This window comes from Channa argus, chromosome 4 (genome assembly GCF_033026475.1).
Source record: "Channa argus isolate prfri chromosome 4, Channa argus male v1.0, whole genome shotgun sequence".
Taxonomy (NCBI): domain Eukaryota; kingdom Metazoa; phylum Chordata; class Actinopteri; order Anabantiformes; family Channidae; genus Channa; species Channa argus.
This window is the reverse complement of record NC_090200.1, coordinates 2,559,102-2,581,306: the sequence shown is the minus strand read 5'-3', so window position 1 is coordinate 2,581,306 and position 22,205 is coordinate 2,559,102. Positions and strand designations below refer to the sequence as shown.

Here is a 22,205-nt window from a genome sequence, read left to right as displayed (position 1 = left end):
ACCTTTGGCACAGAGATGCTCACATGCTGGTTGTTCTTTCTTCTTGGGCGCTGAGCAGCATGTAATTACCATTTTGTGCACGTGGAGCTCGTAAGTGTTTAGGCTGATATGGTGCAGGGAATATTGCATGCAAATATTGAACTACTTTCACAAGAGTCCCCACTGGACAGGAGTCGCCTTATTAGTATGGCTTGACATGGCCAGAGTGTTTGTGTTTTCAGCGCAGTGACACTGTTGACAAGGTACCATGCGGATTAAAAACGGGAGTACAGGCTGATAATCCATCAGGGGTCCCAAACCACATAACTAGTCCAGATTAAACAGACAGTGAATCTGGCACTAAGCTGCCGGTCTGAGGTTCGAGGAGAAAGATCAGTCCAGTAAGCAAAAAAGGAGTCAAGGACACTAATGAAGGAGAAAGAGGACACTGGAAGGAGGTTGGATAAACGTTCCCTTTCCCTCCTTCCTGTTTTAGGCTCCCTCTCTCTCTCTGAGGGTTATCGCTGCTCGTGGAGCTGTTAATGCGAGACGTTTAATGCCCTCAGTCGTGTGTGTGTGTGTTAGCTTAGCTTCCTCCCGCTGTGCAGGATGATCTGACGCACATGGGAGGCCTGAATATCTGTCTGCAGCATACACACGCTTGTCTTTCTGTGCTTGCGAGGACACTCGTTGACATAGTGCGTTAAATCCAGGCCCTAATCTGAACCCGTTTCTAACCTCAACCCCAAAACCAAGCCTGAACCCTCAAAGGGGTTGGAAGACGAAGGGTCTGCTCCTCTCTGAACCTGACTGGCCCATTTTGGTGAAAGTGTGTTTCTTGTAATTAATAGTAGCCGTGTAAAATAAAATGAACTCTGAGATGAGTAAAAGATGTCTTCACAAAGAAATGATGACACACAAGCTTTTTTTCCTGGCTTGTTCTTTCTTGCTTCTCGTTGAGACTTGGAAATGTCAAACAATGTTTTTCATTTTTCCCAAAACCTGAAGTGACATTTTCAAAATCCTTTATTTTATCCACCGACCAGAGCAAAGCGATTACTCAATTCATCGATTAGTCAACTGACAGAAAAAAAGTCTATCTGCAAATACTTTCAGATTTGACAAAAGTGTCCCCGTCTGTCTCTCAGGTTCAGGTAAAGCAGAATGTGTTCGAGCGGTCGACGTCCTGACGGTGCTCAGAGAGAAAGTGGCCTTCGTGTCAGGTACCTCACGCACACTCTGCCGCAGCTTTTAGCCCAGTTCAGTCCTGATGTGACCCAGTTTAACTCAGCTGTGTTCTGCAGGTGGACGCGACAAACGAGGCGGACCAATCCTGACCTTCCCTGCCAGGACCAATCACGATCGAATAAAACAGGAAGACCTCAGCCGACTGGTCACTTACCTGGCGACCATACCCAGGTAAAGTCCTCTCTGTGTACCTGTCTCTGCCTCAGTCAGGTGTGGAAGTAAATGGGACATAAACATACTGCCCCCCTCCATCTCTACCTGTCTCCACCCGTCTGTGTGTCAGTGAGGACGTGCGGGCTCGTGGCTTCACCGTGGTGGTGGACATGCGTGGCAGTAAGTGGGACAGTGTGAAGCCAGTGCTGCGGACGCTGCAGGAGTCGTTTTCCTCCAACATCCACACGGCGCTGCTCATCAAACCCGACACCTTCTGGCAGAAACACAAGACCAACCTGGGCAGCGCCAAGCTCAGCTTCGAGGTACTACTGCAGTACTACTACTGCTACCCAAAGTACTACCCGACTCCTTCAGACTGAAACAACAGAAAAAGCAGTGTCAGGTTCAGAGATCTGTTACTGCAGTACTCTTTCAGATTACTACACAAGTATTAAAACTAATGGGTGCATAACTACTTCTTTGCTAAGTTCTCCTGCTGTCAATAAAGATCTACCACCGGTAACTGCAGTAATACCAATATAGGGAGTCAAACCTAAGCTTTAAGAGACTACTGCAAGAATATTACTGAAAATATTACCAAAAACTACTACCAGTATTGATAACTTATACAATAATAATAATAATAATACAATAATACTACTACCATTACCGCTAACTGAAAGAATACCGCAGAACAACTGCTGAAATACAAAGAATTACTATTCATACAAAAAATGTAAGTAATGCTACTGATACTGAGGTACTATTACTTCTTACAGCTGTGCCACTGATACTTACTGAAACACTAATGCTGCAAAGTTAATACAAGTGATAACCAATATACTACTAAGGTACTATGTGACGTGCTACTGCTGTTAACTGAAGTATTCCTCCTGTTTGTACTCAAGTAAAGTACTATTACTGTGGTGACATCTATACTAAACTTACTGCTGGCCAAGTTTTAAATCTCATTCTGGTACTTTAAATGTTTTTTGTGGCAGCAGTAAAGTAGTAGAAAAAATAAATAGTATTGTCTACTAGTGTCTACTTCTAAGATGAAGTATAGTTTTTGTATTTGCAGTAATCTTTTGAGTGTTAGTAAACCATTGCTGTGCTCCTCCAGACGAGCTTGGTGTCGGTGGAGGGTCTCTCCCGGCTCATTGACCCCTCCCAGTTGACCTCCGACCTCGGTGGCTCGTTGGAGTACGACCATGTGGAGTGGACCGAGCTGCGTCTGGGTCTGGAGGAGTTCTCGGGGGCCGCCATGCAGCTGCTGGCCCAGCTGGAGACGCTCGAGGCCGGACTGAACCGCATACCAGAGCCACAGGATGTTGAAGAGGCCAGAAAGTGAGGATGAACCAGTCACTGACTGTGAATTATTGGAATGTGTTTAGGTTTTAGAACTTGTTATATTTTAAGGCCACCTGAAAATGTTATTGTCGTTCTCCAGGCTTCTTGAGGAACACGGTCGTCTCCGTAACACCATCGCCACAGCGCCCGTCGACGCCCTTGACCGAGAAGGTCGTAGCTTGCTCCAGCGCATGCGCCTGGGCCCCTCGCACGGCGACTCCTCCAATGAAATTGCCGGTGGTAGTGGTAGCCATGGCAGCTGGCTGTCAGGTGGGGCTGACTTCCAGAGTGTGGCGCCAAAGGTGTCTTCTCTTCTGGACCGGCTGCAGGCGGCACGCAGCCACCTGCTGCAGAGCTGGAGTGACAAGAAGCTCCACCTGGACCAGGCACTGCAGCTACACCTGTTTGAACAGGATGCCACCAAGGTGAGGGGGGGTCTGTGAGTACACCTGCATAAGGTGGTCAGGGAGGATGAGCCTACCTAGGTTAGTGTTAAGGAATAATACACCTCCTAACACATGTTAGGAGGCGACGTAAATGTTTTTGTGTAAAGTCCATCCGTTTCCTGCTACTTATATGAAGTCAGGTGGTGGCAGTGGCTTCAGCAAAATAGGATATTTGTTTTCCTAGCAACATTTTTCAGCTCCTCCTGGGTCTCTCCCAAAGTTTCTTACCAACTGTCCAGAAAGCCTGCAATGGAGGACACCCACGAGGCATGTTACACCGAACAGCTGCTCTCTTGCCTGTCTCACTCATTGTTTCTGTCTGTCTCTGTCTTAGATGTCTGAGTGGATTGTTCACAGTAAGGAGCTGTTCGTGCAGAGCCTAGCCGAGGTTGGCCAGAACCACCAGCACGCCCTCGACCTCCAGACGCAACACCAGCACTTTACCGCCAACTGCATGGTCAGTCTAAGTTTCGGTGTCGTTTGGTGTCAATGACTTTATCGAACCCTTAACATTTGTCTGTGTCTTTGTGCAGAACGGCAGCGTGAACGTGGATAGCGTGGTTACCGTGGCAGCGAGGCTCGCAGAGGCCGGTCATTACGGAGCAGAGAGGATCGCCTCGGTGTCGTCGCGATTGCAAGACGATTGGAAGTCCCTGACGATGGCGCTGGAGGAGCGTAGCAACACACTTGCCATGGCAACAGGCTTCCACCAGGGAGCAGAGCAGGTATCTACCTGTCTTTGTAACTGTCAAGCTATGTATCCGTCATTGCCGGTTTACATATTGTCTCTCTGTCCACTGACTGTGTACCCATATCTGACATTTTTCCTCACCCGCCTACCTGTCCATTGTCCTGTCTCCTGCCTCTCGGTCTACCTGTCTGCCTATTTCACCAGGACTAAATACTGTCCACCTGTTTTTTTCTTGACCTGTCTGTCTGTCTGTCTGTCCAGTTCCTGCTCAGAGTGGAGGGCTGGGTTCAGGCATGCTCTGAAGGGTTGTTGCCCTCGGCAACAGCAGAACTGGAGGCTGCAATAAAGAAACACCAGGAGCTGAATGAGGAGATCTCTGCTAACTATACGCAGGTACGTGGCCGACTGTCTGTACACCCACATGTCTACCTGAACATCTGTCTGTCTATACAAACATCTGTCTACCTGAACATCTGTCTGTCTATACAAACATCTTTCTATCTGCACCTGTTTGAAAACCGGTCTGTCTGAGTAATCACCTGTCTGTCTCCCCACTTGTCTGGCTGCAGGTCAGTGAGAGTGGTAAAGCCTTATTAGACGTCCTGCAACGTTGCTCGATCACCGACTCCGACAACTCTCCGCCCAAACCTGACTTCACCCCCGCAACACACGGCATCATGGGAGTTCTGCACCAAGTCATGCAGGTGCGGTTCACTGCGGCCGGTCTCACATCCATGGTTTGAGCAGCATACGTCACAGACCGGCAGACAGGTGGACTGACGTGAAGTTTTCCGTCTTGTTTTGCAGGGTCACCATGAGGTGGAGGGGGCGTGGCAGCGCCGCAAACTCCGCCTCCACCAACGTCTGCAGCTGTGTGTGTTTCAACAAGATGTTAGACAGGTACAATCCAACCTCAATGATATTTTTTGCGTATTTCTCATGCAGACTTATTATTACGTTTAATCATTTTTGACCAATATCTTTCAATATTCTGACTTATTTACTCGTAATTTTGATTTGTCACATTTTCTCAATTTTAGCTACAAAATCCGATAATTTTATCATTTGAACATTTTTAATTTATTTTTAAGTTTTACTGAAATAGTAATTTGAGTATCTGTATTTTGAATTCATGACTCATATTTTGAATCTTCTAAAACATTTTTGTTATTTTTGCCTTAGTATCCTTGTAATTTTCAGAAAGTTGACATTTTTAAACTTTGACTTAGAAAATCCCATTTTTGATATGTCACATTTTCTCAATTTTAGCTACATCCCAATAAATCCCAATAATTTTATAATTTGGACATTTTTAATTCACATTTTTAAACTTTGACTTAGAAAATCACAATTTTGATATGTCACATAATAAATTTGAAGAGTTAGATTTGAGATTCGGCCTAAACTCACATTTCTTTTTATATTCTCTCTCAGGTGTTGGACTGGGTGGAGCAGCACGGTGAGGTTTTCTTGAACAAACACAGCGGCGTGGGAAAGTCTCTGCATCGAGCACGAGCGCTTCAAAAACGCCACGATGACTTCCAGCAGGTTGCACAGGTAACAATTTGGATCTGGATTGACTCCACTGACAAATACATGTTTATTAAATGTTAGAAACGGTCAGAAACCGACAAATATATCCAGTTTACTAGTATCAGGTATGACACATAAAAGCATCTCAACAAGAGGATTAAACCAGCAAATGGAGCACTGCTCTTCTGACAGAAAGCACTGATAACAACACCTACTCCTTATCTTACCTCTTTCTGTGTGTGTCAGAACACTTACACTAATGCAGAGAAGCTTCTGGAAGCAGCAGACCAGCTCGCTCAGTCTGGGGAGTGTGAAGAGGAGGAAATCTACCAGGCAGCAAGAGACCTGGAGCTACGCATGCAGGTGACAGACAGAGCAAACAAAGGAATGAATTAACAAATATTCCTCATTTGAGAAGTGTGTGTGTGTGTGTGTGTGTGTGTGTGTGTGTGGTGGGGGGTCCTTTTGCAAGACTTTTAATCTGAAAAACTGCTACAGGAAGTGTTCGGATTGCACTAATCCTAGCTGCTTCTTTACAAAACAAAAGCTTTTGGACTACATGAAACAATTAAATTTGGCATGAGTTCACCTTCCTGCTGCAAACCTGCCATTTTATCCTGCCTCTGGACCGGCACCAGGGTGGCCGTGGTGGTGGGTGGGGCCACACCTCGGGGGGTGGGATTCGAGCTCTCGTGCTTCTGCATCCCAACCCAGTGCTCTACCCCTAAAAACACCTTGTTAAATTGCTGTGTTGTAAACCTGTGCATGTGTTTGCAGGCGTTTATCCAGCGGGTGGAACAGAGGAAACTGCTGCTGGACCTTGCTGTGTCTTTCTACACACACACAAAGGAGGTAACACACACACACAGATTGGCAGGATACAGCGGAGTACAACACCCCTGCTCACAGTAACGCGAGGTTCAAATCCTGCCCTGTTGGTTTTATACCACTGTGTTAGATGTTATTTATTAAAAACTGCTTTGGCCACAGCCAAACAAGAATCCAGCCAAGTATCAATTCCACTGTAATCTTCCTCTTATACTCCTCTTCCTCTCTCTTTTCTACTTTTCCTCCTGTTCTCTTTCTCTCCTCCTCTTTCTCATCTCTTCCTCTCGTTTTTCTCTTTTTCCGGCTCTCCTCACCTTCTCCTTCTTTCCTCATCCCTCTCAACTTCTTTCATCCCTTCTCTGTTCCTCTACTCCACCATTTCCCCTCCTATCACACACCCCTCATGGAATTGTTCTCCTCGCCTTGCTCTGTAGCTCTCAGCGTGGATGGAGGGCCTCCAAAAGCAGCTTTCCTCAGACCTCTGTGTCTGTCCGGACACCGTGGAGGCTCTGCAGGCTCTCATCGGCCAGCAGCAGCAGCAGCAGGCCAACACACAGGTACCGTCCCGCCGTTGGCCATGACCCTCCGACCTGATAGTGCCATAACAACCTAACACCCCGACCTGTGACCCCTCACCCCTAACCCCCACACTAACCCTAACTCTAACCCTGACCCCACAGGAAGCTGCGATGAGTGTCATCCGTGAAGGAGAAGACCTCATCCTGCAACTCAGGTACACACTGACAGTGTGGGAGCGTTTGATTCATGCTTCACCACTGCACGATTAGCCTGGGTGTCACTGTCCTTTGGGACCCATGTGACATTGGTGCATGTCTTGTGTGTGGGTGTGTTTGTTTTCTAGCTTAGGTGAAGTATAAGGGTGTGTTTGATATAAGTTTGTGGAGATTGTGTGGGTACATTTGTTTTCTAGTTTATGCAGAATGTGCAGGTCTATTTGATTTCTAATTCTCTAAAATGTGTGGGTGTATTTGTTTTTTAGTTTATGTGGAATTTGTGGGGGTGTTTGATTTCTAGTTTCGTAGAATGTGTGGGTGCGTATGATGTCTATTTTTGCGGGATCTGTTGGTGTATTTGTTTTTTTAATAGACTGTACAGTGTAGGCACATTAGTTTTTAGTAGAATGGGTGGATGACTTTGTTTCGTAGTTTATGCACAATGTGTGTGGACACTTGAGTTTATGTAGAACGTGTGGGAAAGCTTGTTTTCTAGTTTATGTAAAGTCCGTGGGTGCGCTCGTTTTATGGTTAGAGTACAAAATGTGGGTACAGTTGTTTTATAGGTTTTGTGCTGTGTGTTCCCACACACACTTTTGTTTGCTTTGCATTGTCTATCTGTTGATTTCGTTTTATAGTTTGCAAATCCGGTAAGTAAAGGAGAATGTTTGGGTATGTTTCCCTTGAGCCTGTTTTCAAGTGCACAAAGCTTGTGTTCAAATTTGTATAATATGACGTGGGTGTATATTTTGTAATTCATATAATCTCTGTGGATGCATTTGTGTTGTAGTCTGTAAACACTGTTTTCAGAAAGCACAGTCAGCGTGAGTGGATTTGATCACTGGTTTGTATACAGGTCTGCTTAACCTGTGCTGTAGACTTTCTACCGTGTTTGGGTTTGTTTACAGTTTGTATAACCTGAAAGTGGGTTTGTTTCAGGCCCCAAGGCAGTTCGGTGGCCCATGTAGAGACTGTCCTGCAGCAGCTGGAGGAGTCTCACGTTCAGCTGGAGGAGCTTTTCCACCAGAGGAAAATCCGGCTGGATGTTTTCCTGCAGCTCCGCATACTGCAGCAGTGCACGTTAGAGGTGCACAGTTTCACATTTACTTTGTTTAATGCAGTTTACATTTCATCCAGAATTATAACTATAAAGCTCCTTCTACTCATTTTGATCAACGTCAGACTCACTGTGCATGTGTCTCAGGTAACTGGGGAGATGGACGCCTGGAAGCAGGACCTCCAGAAACAGTCCCAGGACTTTTCTGCTGAGAAGCTCGCATCACCGCGGCTACCCGATGCAAATCAGGACAAGCTAGCCCAGGACAAGCTAGCATTAGGCCAGTCACGGCTAGTGGAGGCCACACCCGAGGTGCTAACATTAGCACAGCAGCGTATCCACAGGTAACCAGGGCAGAATGACGACATCACCCATCTAACTGCAGCAATAATGAGAAAATGTCAGGCTTTGATTGGTCAACCGATTGATCTGCAGGCACATGGAGCGAAGGCTGGCAATGAACAACATGATCTACGAGGTGATCCAGCAAGGTCATGATCTCCAGCAGTACATCACAGAGGTGCAGGCATCAGGTAGGAGACACATTGCTGACTTGAATGTTTTTATTACCCTTTAAGATTTTTCCAGATTTTAAGTGGGCTCCAGTAACCTGTAAGGGGTTCAGTGGTTACTGAGGGAATTCTATATGTCCCGAATTGTGTTTTATCATGGGACATCCTTCGTAGTTCCTCGTCCAAAAGGAAAGGACTCGAAAATTATCCACGAGTCCTTTTGTGTATTTGAGGCATGCTAAAGAATTTTGTCTCTAGCCTCTAGCTTGCTTCTAGCATTCTTTTGTGCATTTAAGGCGTTTGTAATTCACTAGTGACCCATTAAGGGAATTAAGTCATCTTAAGGGAATCCTAAGGGTTATTTGTAGTCTTTTAGTGGTCCATAAGGATCCAGGATGGATGATTTTAAGGGGCTTCCATAGATTCTTGACAGTTCTCCTGAGGTCCTTCCAGGGGTCCTAGAAGTCCCAAATGCAGGTCAATTGGTCCTTGAACAGATTCCATTACATTAGACTATTTGCAGAGGTAAATGATGGGTTAGCAATTATTTAAAGGATTATTAGAAGTGGTCCTTGACGTGCACCCAGTAGTGTAAATGAATGGTGTTTTTATTTTGGGGCCTGCAGAAGTAATCGCAGGGTTTTTCTTGAAAGGGTCCAAGGCCTTATACAGGCAGAACAGTTTAGGACTGTTGTCCTGTTAATCCCATTTTCATCTACTGGGAAAATAAAAGAAATTAGAAGCAGGTTTCTGAGTAGCTTCCATCTGACCAGATCGGTAACACACTGGTGATATTAGGGCCGAAAGGGGGGCAGAGAGGATAATGGGGGCAGGGGGAAAAGAGGGATGAGGTTGCCATGGAAACTGCTCTCTGAAGCACACAGCTGGTGCCCATGGAAACCAGCATATTGAATTTGCCATGGAGACACACACACACGCACGCACACATGAATGGGCAACACTAACACCACAGTCACATTGCTATACTTGTGAAGACCGTATTGCCCTTATTTTGAAGGACTAAAAATGCATGTGTGCGTGTGTCAGGTATCGAACTGTCGGAGGTGGAGGGAGGTCTTGCATCTCAGGTGGAGGAACTGCAGCACCTCCTGCAGGACAAACAGAAGGAGCTGCAGCAGATTGCCGATCACACACACACACACCTGGAGCAGAACCTGCAGCTGAGGCACCTGCAGAGCCAGGTCAAACAGGTGACAACACGCTCGTTCACACACCTGCAAATCCAGGCGACACCCGGCCCTGCTGGTGATGATCTCCGCCTGTCTGTCTACCTGTGTCTCAGGTGCTGGCTTGGATCTCAGAGGGCGAGGTCATGCTGTCATCCTGCATGTTGAACTCCAGCTGTTTATCTGAAGCTGAGCAGCTGCAGCGGGAACACGAGCGCCTCCAGCAGGCGATAGAGGTTACTGCACACTCAACATGCAAATATACTATACTATTTATTTATTTATTTTTGTCTTTTCAGTTTATCCCGTGAGTTCAGGGTCACCACAGCGGATCATTGTCCGCATGTTGATTTGGCACAGTTTTTACGCCGGATGTCCTTCCTGACACAACCCTCCCCAATTTCCCCCGGGCTTGGACCAGCACTGCACAGCTGGGGATGGGAATGCTATACTATACATATATAAGTTTTACACATAAGCATATAAAAGGAGGTTTTAGGGTGTTTTGTAGAGGAGTCTAACTTTGTATAAGGTCTGAAAGTCCCACATTCATCTTTGGTTGGGAACTTACAGTATGCAGCATCTTTCTCTCAGTCATTTCCTTTAATTTGTCTGCAATCATCCATTTCATGAATGGCCAAAAAACAAATACACAAAGAGCAGTTTGTTTAAAACATGAGCCAGATAAGAGCAGAGGCTCTATTTCACATATACAATTACACTAATACTTGAATCAAAACCTTATTTTACTGTACTGTAAATAAAAAAGACTCTACTTCTTATAGTGCAACAGGGAGGGATTACAGAAATCACATGGAGTTAGTTTTTAAATATGACCATGGAAGGATTACTCAGCCCACAGGGGCCCAAAGGGTCAAGGCTACCGTGAGTTGGAATATTTGATTGAAATGACTTAAATAACTGACATATCTGCTCCTATGACACATAGCAGTCACTCTACATCTGGATGGTTCTGCTTTGTCAGTCATGGGTTTGGATTTTTTTTAAACACACAAGTGTCTTGTTTGTTTGGTGTGTTTTTCGTGGTTCTGTCATTGTCAGACTGTAGATGAAAATGAGCTTTAAAACTAAATGAATATTCGTATGTTCCATCACGGCAGACAGATGTAAAGGTTTACACACGACGAGTAAATTACGCAGAAAAATTCTCCAGTTGCATTAATGAAACGCAAAGAAACCCACCTTCATTTCCACTGTGTGTCTCTCCAGGCTCTGCTTCACGCTGACTCTCTGCAGAGGACTCATCAGGTGGCTCTGGCTCTGCAGCAGAGAGCTGAGCTGCTGGTCAGGTTAGTGTCTGTTGGATTAATACTGCTAGTTAAGTGTAAATGTCAAAGTTATGAATCACTGACCTTAGTTAAGGTATGTAGATGTTAGTAAGAGTCACTTCATCTCAGATGAAGTAAACGGTCTGGTTTGCTTAATAACCTTCTAATAAATAGTGAAGGCAGGTGAGTCAGGCAAGTCATTGTAAGGTTAGAAATGCTTCATTTATCAAGAACTCTCCCTAAAACAGGTTTAAAAGCTAACAATCTGATAGCATTATTAGTTTTGATCATTTGACCCATGACTTTTTACCCCTCAGGTCAGGTCACTATGATCCGGATGCAGTGAGGGCTTGTGCTCAGACAGTGGCGCTGCACTGGCAGACGCTGATGTTGAGGATTGAGGACCGACTAAAACTGGTCAACGCCTCCGCCGCCTTCTACAGGACATCACAGCAGGTAACGCTGCTGGCTATCGGTTCTATGTTCTATGCCTGTTCTGTTTGTTTGTCTCCTTACCCGTCCGTCCACCTGTCTTTGCAGGTGTGTGGGGTGCTAGAGACTCTGGAGCAGGAGTACCGCAGGGAGGATGACTGGTGTGGAGGAGGAGAGAGACAGCCAGAGCAACTCCTGCCGCTCATCAACAAACACATGGAGCAGAAGGAGGCGTTTCTCAAGGTGAGGGGAGCTGGAAAATCTCCAGAAAGCCTTAGAAACCGTGAATAATTGGACGTGATTAACATTGGCTTCTGTCAGTGAAGCTGATCTCTAACTGTCTTGTCCTCGTGGCGACAGGCCTGTACTCTGGCCAGACGAAACGCTGAGGTTTTCCTAAAGTACATCCACCGCAACAGTGTCACCATGGCCAACATCTCGGGCCACAGTGTCACAGTCTCCGGGGGAACAGGGGTCACCGAGATCACCGGGCACTCCAGAGTACCAGAGCAACAGGTCAAAGGTGAACTAAATCACAAGTGTTAGAGATTAGATTTAGAACCAATAAAGAAATTCAGTGGAGCCAGTGTAGAGCCCAGAGGAACTCCACACTTAATTAGCTCATATGTATGTGAGCAGCATGTTGGCAATTTTGCGGAGTCAGGTGTGTTTGTTTGAGCAGGTATCCTCAGTGAGTTGCTCCAGAGAGAAAACAGAGTCCTTCATTTCTGGACTTTGAAGAAACGTCGGTTGGATCAATGCCAGCAATACCTGATGTTCCAGAGTCACACGCAGCAGGTATACGAACCGACGCGTATTGTTTATCAAATCATTCTTACTGGCGCATTAAATCTATATTTAAACAGGATAAAAGGGAGAACTCTTTCTGATTGGCTGACTAGGTGACTTGTGTCTTTGACAGTTGTGTAGAAAAGACTTGTACACAATAGTTGTGTATAAGAACAAACCTTTGCAGCCAAACCTACTTAAAAGTATCAAACGTACTTGGTGGGAGGAGCCTTTGAATCACTTTTTACGTGTATCATATGATGTCATTTTACTGACTAGAAGGATCATGTTTCAGGCTCTGGATTGGCTGCAGCAGTCAGGTGACCACTACCTGGCTACGCACACATCACCAGGTGCAACAATGGCTGAGACGCAAGAACTGCTGAACCAACACAGAGAGTTCTGCATTTCCGCCAAGGTGAGAAAACCTACACGGGGCCATGTTTTGTGGGTGTTTCAGAATCGGTTTGCATCTGAGGCATTTTGCCACACAGTTACATTGCTGTTGCTGCTAAAACCTAAATATCCAAACAAATCCAAGATTAAATGTTCCTAGCACACCCAGGAAAAGGTTCACCTGCTGATCCAGCTGGCTGAGAGCATGCTGGCTAAAGGCCATGCCCACCGCACGGAGCTCCGTCGCTGTGTTTCCACGGTGGATAAACGTTACCGTGATTTCACCGTCAGGATGGGGCAGTACCGCCACCTGCTGGAGATGGCACTGGGAGGGTGCTCACAGGTAAGTGTGTCCAGGTGCTGAAAAACATGCTTCAAACGTATCTTTTATATACATTTGCACTTTTTATGTGTGTGCTGTGCGACGTCCCTGTCAGGACAATAAGGACTTGGAGCTGGAGCTGATCCCCAACAGTCTGTCTGACTCTGACCCTGAGGTCAACCTGTCAGACCCCAGTCATCAGGTCAGCGATGAGAAGAGACGCTCTGCCCGCAAGAAAGAGTGAGTAGCATTAGTATCGTTAGTGGCAATATTGATACATTGTACATAATGTGGTAACACTTGAGTTTGTGTCTTTGTGTTGTCAGATACATCATGGCCGAGCTCCTTCAAACAGAGAGAGTCTACGTCAGAGATCTGCAGGAGTGTATTGAGGTACTGAGCTCATACGGAAACAAAGGAAGACCTGAATATTTATTTGTAAAATATAGTCAGTACTGTAAGTAAAACTTAATGTATCACTACATTTACAGTTTAAAGGATTTTACTTTGAGAACTTTCAGTTTATATGATGTCACTTCCCTCCCTGGAAATTTCTATGGGTAATATCAGGTTTTTTTAAGCTATAATTTTAAGTTATGCAAAACAAAATCAAGTAAAGCGATAGAAAAGATGGTAAAAGTACATTTCCGTTGCGTTAGGTGATAAAAAGCTACATTTATTAGGCAGGTTTTTACTTCCATACATACAGCAGCACACAGCACATCACCATAAATTAGTGCAATGTAATACAATAGAGTCAAAACACAGAAATATACTTTATCAGATTATAAAATACCACATACAATACACATCAATGTACTGCTACAGTACTACAGTACTACAGTACTACCCAACCCAACTGCTGACAAAGCTGCAGACAAATGGTTTAAATCCGTTGTACTGATGACAAGCAAACTATCAAATGAATTCTCACGACACCATTTGGCATCACTCCCTACTGGATACTGTTTCCTCACAGTATTACTGTACCCTGATGTAGACATACCTGTGGGAGATGACGAGCGGCTCAGAGGACGTTCCCACTGGTCTTGCCAACAGAGACGACATCGTGTTCGGAAACATCCAGGACATCTACGAGTTCCATAACAGGTTCTGCAAAATATAGGGCAACATGCACGATATATAACAATGACATGAGCATGTACAGTACAATGTACAGTACTTTATACAACAAGTACACAAGCAAAAAAGAATTTTGAACAGTATTCTGTGTGAAGTAATGCAGTACTCTGTGTTTTGCAGTATTTTCCTGAAGGAGCTGGAAAACTATGAACAGCTTCCAGAAGATGTTGGACACTGCTTTGTTACCTGGGTAAAGCAGCGTCTTTCAACACGAATCTGTTAAAAACCGAAACAATCGGAATTTTACGTGGAAATAAATACATGTTTCTGTCTCCGTCTCAGGCTGATAAGTTCCACATGTACGTGACGTACTGCAGGAACAAACCAGACTCCAGTTTACTGATCCAACAACACGGTGTGACGTTCTTTGAGGTCAGGGATTTTGAAATTATGTCTTTAAAATGTGAACAGAGGACAAGTAGAAACTAAGTTCTGACACTGTTTATTTGCTTTGTTTAATACTGATTCAAACATACATTTCCATTGCTTGATTTAAACCCCAGTGTGTTATTCGTTCATTTGCTGGAAACTTTTGCATGTGTTGCTCACCTGCTGTCCTCTTTAAAGTTTATCAGAAAGTGATGTTGTACATTGAAAACGAAATCTCAATACTCACGGATCTAGTGTTAGTCACCGTGTTTATTCTGTCAGTCGAGGGCTGATATCAGCCTCCTGCACTAGATCTGCAGTTTGGTTTGCGAGTGCTTCCTCATTTTTCCTCTCCTGCCCTGTGTGTGTGTGTGTGTGTGTGTGTGTGTGTTCAGGAGGTCCAGAGGCGACATGGTCTTGCTAACTCCATCTCCTCAGCTCTCATCAAACCAGTTCAGAGGATCACAAAATACCAGCTGCTGCTCAAGGTAATCAGCCCACTTAGGTCCTGTTCTACCACATTTTTTTACATATTGTAGTTGAGAGCTGTAAGACACATGCACTGCAGCATGAGCTGTGTTTGTGGGTGACACATGCTAAATCATTTCCATTACTGAGAGAAGCTTTCACTGTAAATACGAGTTTACAGCAGCTTTTCACCATATAGCGGATGTGTGCCTGCAGGAGCTGTTAGCGTGCTGTGAGGAGGGGAAAGGCGAGATAAAAGAAGGCCTGGACGTGATGCTGAGCGTCCCAAAAAGAGCCAATGATGCTATGCATGTCAGCATGTTGGAAGGTAACGTGTTTTTACTGCAGCCACAGCTGCAGCTGGTTTCTGTTGAATGGGAAGAGTTTGTACTCTGACGCTGCTTTTGGTTTTCTACAGTGAAGTACTTTTACTGTTATTGTGAAGAAGCTCCCAGTCTTTTACTGGGAAGTAACTAGAGATATTTTACTCTGACTGTAGCAGTTTTGTCTTTTACTCTGAGACTGAAACAGGTGCAGGTGTTTTACTCAGTGACCTGGAGCTTAGATAAAGCCTGAGGTCGTTTACTGTGAAGCTGTGTTTGTGTTCAGAGCAAATTGTTCTGCAGAAGCGTTCAGCTCACACTTATTCTGGTCCCGTCAGGTCTGGAGGAAGGCCTGGAGGTTCAGGGGGAGCTCCTCCTTCAGGACTCCTTCCTGGTTTGGGAGCCGAAGTCTCTGATCAGGAAGGGGCGCGACCGGCACCTCTTCCTCTTTGAGCTGTCACTCATCTTCAGCAAGGAGATCAAGGACTCGTCCGGACGAACCAAATACCTCTATAAGAGCAGACTGAGGGTGAGAGAGACACACAGACGAGTTTATGTTCATTAAAAATCAAAGTGGATCATTTTTAAATAAGTTTTAGGTAAAACATCGCGCAGCAATTATAGCCCAGATTTTCTACGGACACAAAGAAATGTAATATCCTCAACCATTCAAACTGACTCTTTCTCTTACTGCCTCTCCCAGACCTCAGAGCTTGGTGTAACAGAGCACATCGAGGGGGATCCCTGCAAGTTCGCACTTTGGGTCGGACGAACTCCTACATCAGACAACAAGACAGTATTAAAGGTCTGTGCTCTCAAATGCAGTCGCTCCTGTTCTCTTCCATCGGATGAAACTTTTATGAGTCTGCAGTGGTGTGATGGTCTTTAAAGGTTGGTGATCCGTCTCTCCGCAGGCATCTTCGCTGGAACTGAAGCAAGAGTGGGTACGCAGCATTCGCCAAGTGATCCAGGAGAGACGGGGTCATCTGCGGGGAGCACTGAGGGAACCCATCCCCCTCCCCAAGACACCCAACCCCACGCTCGGGCGACAGCGCAGCATCACTCGCAGGTCAGCACACACACGGTTAACATCCATGTCCCACCGTGACATCAATCATCCCTTCTTACGACAGTTACCCTCTGACCTTTGGCCATCAATGCCTGCACTCATATTTTCAGACCCTCCGCAGATTTAATTTATCACAGCCCTGCTCATCATCGAAAGGTGACACCTCAGCTAAATAACTGTCTAGAATCTGTTTTATTATTCTTAGTTGTTGTTATGATATAAAACTGTTTTTGATACCATTTCAAAGTACTAAAATACTTCGTGTGTGAACAGCTGGATGTATCAGTGGTATGTGACTGAGAATGTGTGCGAGTGAATGTTTTAAATAAAGCTAATTTTATTCAAATGTTATTCAAAAAATGTATTTGAATTTGTTACAGAAATTATAAAAATATTGTTTTCCATCTAAATAACCATCTTGTGCTTCTTCACATTGCTTTCCTAAGCAATTGTGGTGGAAACCAATGATCTAAACACCACTGTGCTCTGCAGAGCCACAACCACCAGTCAACTGTTCAGTTACTCAACTGATAGAAAATTGTTCAGAACTGTTTTCTGAGGCTTCTCGAATATGAATTTCTTGGGTAAAACATCACATGCAGAAATGAGACCAATCAATTAATGAATTTATTATTATTATTTTAATAATATTTACTATTTTCTCAGTTAATTCATTGTTTCCAGCTTAAGAGTACTAGAGCCTGAATATTTAACCTCACTGTCACCAAGAGGTCTGGAGGAAACAAGTAAAAATCAGACCTGGAGTAAAAGTACATTGTGTGTCCACATACTTTTGGCCATAAAGTTTATTGTGGAACATTTCTTTACAGGAATGAAAAACATTAAATGTCTCTGTGTCTTTTTTGACGTGTCAGGGAGACCAGCGAGGACGCAGACAGTCTGGGAGATGCCAGCAGTCAACCCGACACCGTCTCCATCGCTTCCCGAACATCGCAAAACACAGCAGACAGCGACAAGGTAACACACACACACACACACACACACACACAGAGGATCCAGAGGGGTGTGTCGAGCATGACCTCACCCCTGCTGCAGCTGGCTGGGTGTGTGTCGGTATGTTGGTGTGTGTTAGAGGGAGTTTCCTCAGTTCATCGTCTACAAACCTTCACTTCTCTCTCTGCTCCCTGAACGAGGTATGTTTGATTGATTTTATCTGCTTATTAGTTAATGAGGGTGTTGCTAGTGGTTTGTCGATGTGACCTCTGACCCCTGGCACTCGGAATCGTTGAGTTGAGGACTGCTAGTGGTATTAGTCACGTAGAAACTTCATGTTTTTGCAGCATCTGGTAAATGACAGTGATAAAGCCAAAAAACGTTTGTTATGGAGCCAATATATTCACCAGGAACTGCACCGCACCATTTGACTTCCCTAAAGAAAGTGCGTTCGTCTTGGTTCTTAGAGGGACTTTGCTGTGTTTGTGTGGAACTGTAGATTCAAGATTCAAGATTCAAAGTGTTTATTGTCATATGCGCAGACAGAAAGCATGTTTCCCTGTACAATGAAATTCTTACTTTGCCGTCCGCTCTGAACGTCGCACAGTAAGTAACATGAGAATAACTGATACAACTCATCATAATCTGCTTCTCATTTTCCAGTAAAAACTGTAAAATGGTTTCAGCGTCTTTAAACCTGCTACTTTTGTATTTTTAGTGTTATTACTGAGGCAGTAACATGGAAGAATTACTATAATGTTGCAGACATGCATGAAGTGGACCCGTCCAGGACACTTGTCCGTTAGCGAACATACATGTTGGTATTATCTCCATGTTTGAGCGATGGTGTGTGCGTTTGCCGTTAGCTGGGCTGTATGACCGATCACAGCTGTGTTCGATTTGGACGGGGAACACCCCACTATTCCCTGCAGACGCTTTGAAGGAGTGTGTGTGTTTCCTCCACCAGCTGGAGCCCATGTGCTCCAGTTAACTATCAGTCAACACACACACAATGTCCTGATCATGTGACAGTTTCCACTTTCTGTTTGGCCAATCGGAGCTCAGCGTGTCCTGCTGCGATTGGACAGGCACAGAGTATATTAGGATGATGTATGTTGGCTTCACGGTTTACATTTCTGTCATTTGTCTTGTTGTGTTAGAAGAAATTACTGAAGGACTATTCATTTTATGTTTGCCGCTACTTGAATTCTCCTGCGGAAGCTCAGGAGAATATAAATAATTGCTGCAGAAAGTAGAATTTATATGGTCGTAGTTATATTTCTGTTGGTAAATTTCTCTGTAACTTTTACAATTCTGTGATGTTTTTAAACAAGTGTAAAACGTGGTTTGAATCATCATTATGTCCTAATGATAAATCCTGTGGCTCCACTGCTTTTGCTGCTTTAAGTTTTACATTTAAAAGTTTGCGAGTTTTTGCCCACTTTTCGGGAGAAAGTCGTTTTATCTGTGGGATTTAATAGCAGCATTTTCATGACGTGAAAATGCTATTAATTCGTTTTTTTTAATGCACCACAGTCCTTCGTATTCCATAATGTCAAATACCAATAAATGATTTAATCAGCTGCAGCTGCAGATGGTGAAGTCATGGAGCTGTACATCATGTACTGTAAGACATAATAATGGTATGTTTGTGTGACAGTAACGACAGTGGCAGGTCAACAAGCTGTCTTACCCGTCTGTCCCATGTCTCTTTGTTTCTGCAGCTGTCGGGAGGCTGCGAGTTAGTGGTGGTGTTGTTGGATTTCTCCTCCGGGGGACCAGGAGAGCTCAGCGTTCGCTGTGGTCAGACTGTGGAGCTGGTGGAGCGTTCGGCCGACAGACCCGGGTGGTGTCTGGTCAGAACCACAGATCAAACGCCCCAGCAGGTAATCAGTCGCGCGTCCCAACGGGTGATGAACATCAACGCCTCCTGGTGGTTACAGCGTTGTAATGAACAGGGAACAGCATTGGAAAACTTTAATTCTGGCGTATGTGTCCGTGTAGCTACAGCATGTCCCTGATAATAATATGAGTGTTGTGACTGATTAGTGAACGTAACATTAACCAGCACCAGCCCCAAATGTCCCCACAAGTAGCAAAAATAGGAGCCTGTAAGTAAATAAAGATAAATGAAATGTCCTCACAAGCAACAAAGGAGACAAACTGTAGTGCACAGCTATGTCGCCAGAAATGAAATATTTCACAAAAACAAAGTAAAGTCAGAAGAACAGGTCAAACACGCTAGAAGGTAATAAGTCAAATGTCTTTTCTGGTAATGAACCAAGTGTCCCCACAGGGAACGAAGACATTAGACCCTCGTCTAATACGAGAGGTGTGTTTCTCTGCAGGAGGGTCTGCTGCCCTTGAGCGCCCTCTGTCTGTCGCACTCGCACAGTGCAGCAGACATGGAGGGGCTTCTCACAGCCCCCACCACGGCCTCCAGCTCCTCCTCTACCTGCACCACCACTTCGTCCTCCTGCAACTCCTCAAACACCACCACGTCTTCATCCAACACCTCCAACTCCTCATCCGCTGCGAGCGCTGGCAGGGGTGAGTATTATTGACACGAAGACACATCTGCTGAAAAGGCAGCTCGTCCGAGAAGAGCAACAAAAGGCAAAGCAGTATAACTTCTAAATTTTCAATTAAGCATAATCATCCAGTCACATTCATTTAAGGTAATTTATGCAAAGTTGGTGTTTTTGTTAAGACATTTGGAATTTGGGATCTGGTGAATGAAAAAAAAGGGCTTTGTAGAAAAATATGTTTTAGGGAGAAGAAAAGTTTACTTTTAGACAGTATTTGGACAGTGAAGCTGTTTTCATCCTTTAGGGTCTGAATGTCATCTCAGTGGATTTGATATTTTAATTTTTATAATAGTTCAATTGTCAGTTTTAACACGTGGTAGCGAATCCTTTTACGCCAAAGACCCCCTCAAGTCTGGGACCCAAACACATCACCAGATCTTGTTTGGTTTTGTTCTGAGGGTTGTTTTCCGTCAGGAAATGAAAAGCAGCTCAGGTGGATTCAGGTCGTATCGTTTTGAAAAACACGCTCCACCTGCCATTTACGGGGAAATGATGTAAAATTAACAAAGATTTCTAAGCACTAGTGTAGATTCAGTGCTGTGTTTTTCACCTGTAGCTGTGAACTAGATCTGAACCAACAACCAGACCCACCTTGTTTGGGAGTCGTTGGCTAATCCGAACTTTTTATTTTAGATTCTGTGGTTTTCAAGTTGCCCAGCAGACTCCAGCAGAGCTGAACCAAGCACAATATGGCAGGTTTTCAATTGAGTGGCATTTGCAGCACCACCTGCTGATGTCACTTCCTGTTTAAATGGAGACAACCTAAAACATCCTCAGCCCACTCTGCCAGTTGGACCGCTGTGACGTCCCACATCCCGTCCCCCTCTCTCACCGTCTGTCTGCACCTAAATATTTCAACCCTTGTTTGTTAAATCGTAAACAAGCACAAGCCTTAGTGAGTTTGTTCTGCAGCCGAGCATGAAAAATTAATGCACTCTGGGCGTCTTGGGTCAGAACTGGTGGGTTTATGTTAACATCAGACGGTGTCAGACAGACGGCTGCTTTGTAACACGCGTATTATTTTCTGTGGGTGTTTCCACGCACACTGATGCGACAAATCGTGAAAGTGCTTTCAAATTCTTACTCAAGCCCCAAAATATTAACATCAAAATATTCTTAAAGATGGGTAGTTGGTAGTTGGGTGGTTGTGGTGTTGGATTATAAGTACTGGTGCATGAATTTATTGTCCGGTGGTCCGATAATAATACATTAATAATATTTTTTGTAAAGAATCCTGATTTGTAAAGTAACTGAAGCTGTCAGATAAAAGTAGTGGATTACAAATCCCTCTGAACTGTAATAAAGTAGAACACATATGCAGCTCAACCTGAAAGTGGAAATGGAGCAGAAATAATCAGCTGTAGTTACAAAAATCTTTTTTTACTGCTGTCTGCAAGTAACATTCATCAAACCAAGGTAACACAGTCAGTCATCTTTAAGTTTGACTTGGTTTTTATAGGTTTTCTCTTAGATTGGGAAAAAACCTCCAGCCACCATTTTGTTGTGTTTGTGGGCTTTCGTTGTTTCAGTGGTGACATCGTTCTATCTACACGTAAGCAGGGTTTACATTTACCACACAACATGAAAGTGAATGTGGCCTTGGTCTGATAACTTTGTCCCAGCCTTAATCTGCAGTGTGTGTCTTCCTCTCACACACACTCAGAGTCCAGAGGTGAAACACTTTCAGGGTTAAACATTGACCTGAAGGAGTTTCAGACTCAACAGGAATCTGCAGTTTCACATCCTGATTCAGTGTGTGTGTGTGTGTGTGTGTGTATCCGTGTGTGTGTGTGTGTGTGTGTGTGTATCCGTGTGTGTGTGTGTGTGTGTGTGTGTGTGTTGCATGTGTGACTGTGTGTGTGTGTGTGTGTGACTGTGTGTGTGTCTTTGTGACTGTGTGTGTGTGTGTGTGTGTGACTGTGTGTGTGTGTGACTGTGTGTGTGTCTGTGTATCCGTGTGTGTGTGTGTTGCATGTGTGACTGTGTGTTCTTGTACTGTGTGTGTGTGTGTGTGTGTGTGTGTGTGTGTGTGACTGTGTGTGTGTGTGTGTGTGTGTGTGTGTATCCGTGTGTGTGTGTGTGTGTGTGTGTGTGTGTTGCATGTGTGACTGTGTGTGTGTGTGTGTTGCATGTGTGACTGTGTGTGTGTGTGTGTGTGACTGTGTGTGTGTCTTTGTGACTGTGTGTGTGTGTGTGTGTGACTGTGTGTGTGTGTGTGTGTGTGACTGTGTGTGTGTCTGTGTATCCGTGTGTGTGTGTGTGTTGCATGTGTGACTGTGTGTGTGTGTATGTGTGACTGTGTGTTCTTGTACTGTGTGTGTGTGTGTGTGTGTGTGTGTGTGTGA

General features: G+C 44.7%; 1 protein-coding gene across 4 annotated transcripts in view; it reads left to right on the top strand.

The window, feature by feature from the left end:
• The window catches only part of LOC137126137 (beta,beta-carotene 15,15'-dioxygenase-like), a 48,618-nt gene that overhangs the window by 5,209 nt on the left and 21,204 nt on the right, over window positions 1–22,205 (top strand). For 3 of the 4 annotated variants that reach the window (XM_067502608.1, XM_067502607.1, XM_067502609.1), the window contains exons 2-41: window positions 1,128–1,202; window positions 1,284–1,398; window positions 1,511–1,703; window positions 2,504–2,727; window positions 2,831–3,155; window positions 3,511–3,633; window positions 3,710–3,901; window positions 4,129–4,260; window positions 4,437–4,571; window positions 4,675–4,767; window positions 5,302–5,424; window positions 5,647–5,763; window positions 6,178–6,252; window positions 6,663–6,785; window positions 6,909–6,961; window positions 7,902–8,049; window positions 8,167–8,363; window positions 8,455–8,552; window positions 9,579–9,742; window positions 9,835–9,954; window positions 10,949–11,028; window positions 11,325–11,463; window positions 11,548–11,682; window positions 11,800–11,962; window positions 12,122–12,237; window positions 12,524–12,646; window positions 12,785–12,967; window positions 13,062–13,186; window positions 13,273–13,339; window positions 13,947–14,056; window positions 14,210–14,279; window positions 14,372–14,461; window positions 14,854–14,946; window positions 15,143–15,254; window positions 15,588–15,778; window positions 15,953–16,054; window positions 16,164–16,318; window positions 17,194–17,296; window positions 18,997–19,158; window positions 19,621–19,822. In XM_067502608.1, coding sequence (XP_067358709.1) covers window positions 1,128–1,202; window positions 1,284–1,398; window positions 1,511–1,703; window positions 2,504–2,727; window positions 2,831–3,155; window positions 3,511–3,633; window positions 3,710–3,901; window positions 4,129–4,260; window positions 4,437–4,571; window positions 4,675–4,767; window positions 5,302–5,424; window positions 5,647–5,763; window positions 6,178–6,252; window positions 6,663–6,785; window positions 6,909–6,961; window positions 7,902–8,049; window positions 8,167–8,363; window positions 8,455–8,552; window positions 9,579–9,742; window positions 9,835–9,954; window positions 10,949–11,028; window positions 11,325–11,463; window positions 11,548–11,682; window positions 11,800–11,962; window positions 12,122–12,237; window positions 12,524–12,646; window positions 12,785–12,967; window positions 13,062–13,186; window positions 13,273–13,339; window positions 13,947–14,056; window positions 14,210–14,279; window positions 14,372–14,461; window positions 14,854–14,946; window positions 15,143–15,254; window positions 15,588–15,778; window positions 15,953–16,054; window positions 16,164–16,318; window positions 17,194–17,296; window positions 18,997–19,158; window positions 19,621–19,822 — 5,346 coding nt within the window. Of the gene's footprint in view, window positions 1–1,127; window positions 1,203–1,283; window positions 1,399–1,510; window positions 1,704–2,503; window positions 2,728–2,830; window positions 3,156–3,510; window positions 3,634–3,709; window positions 3,902–4,128; window positions 4,261–4,436; window positions 4,572–4,674; window positions 4,768–5,301; window positions 5,425–5,646; window positions 5,764–6,177; window positions 6,253–6,662; window positions 6,786–6,908; window positions 6,962–7,901; window positions 8,050–8,166; window positions 8,364–8,454; window positions 8,553–9,578; window positions 9,743–9,834; window positions 9,955–10,948; window positions 11,029–11,324; window positions 11,464–11,547; window positions 11,683–11,799; window positions 11,963–12,121; window positions 12,238–12,523; window positions 12,647–12,784; window positions 12,968–13,061; window positions 13,187–13,272; window positions 13,340–13,946; window positions 14,057–14,209; window positions 14,280–14,371; window positions 14,462–14,853; window positions 14,947–15,142; window positions 15,255–15,587; window positions 15,779–15,952; window positions 16,055–16,163; window positions 16,319–17,193; window positions 17,297–18,996; window positions 19,159–19,620; window positions 19,823–22,205 lie in introns of those variants that run through there. The other variant, XM_067502610.1, reaches the window with a different exon arrangement.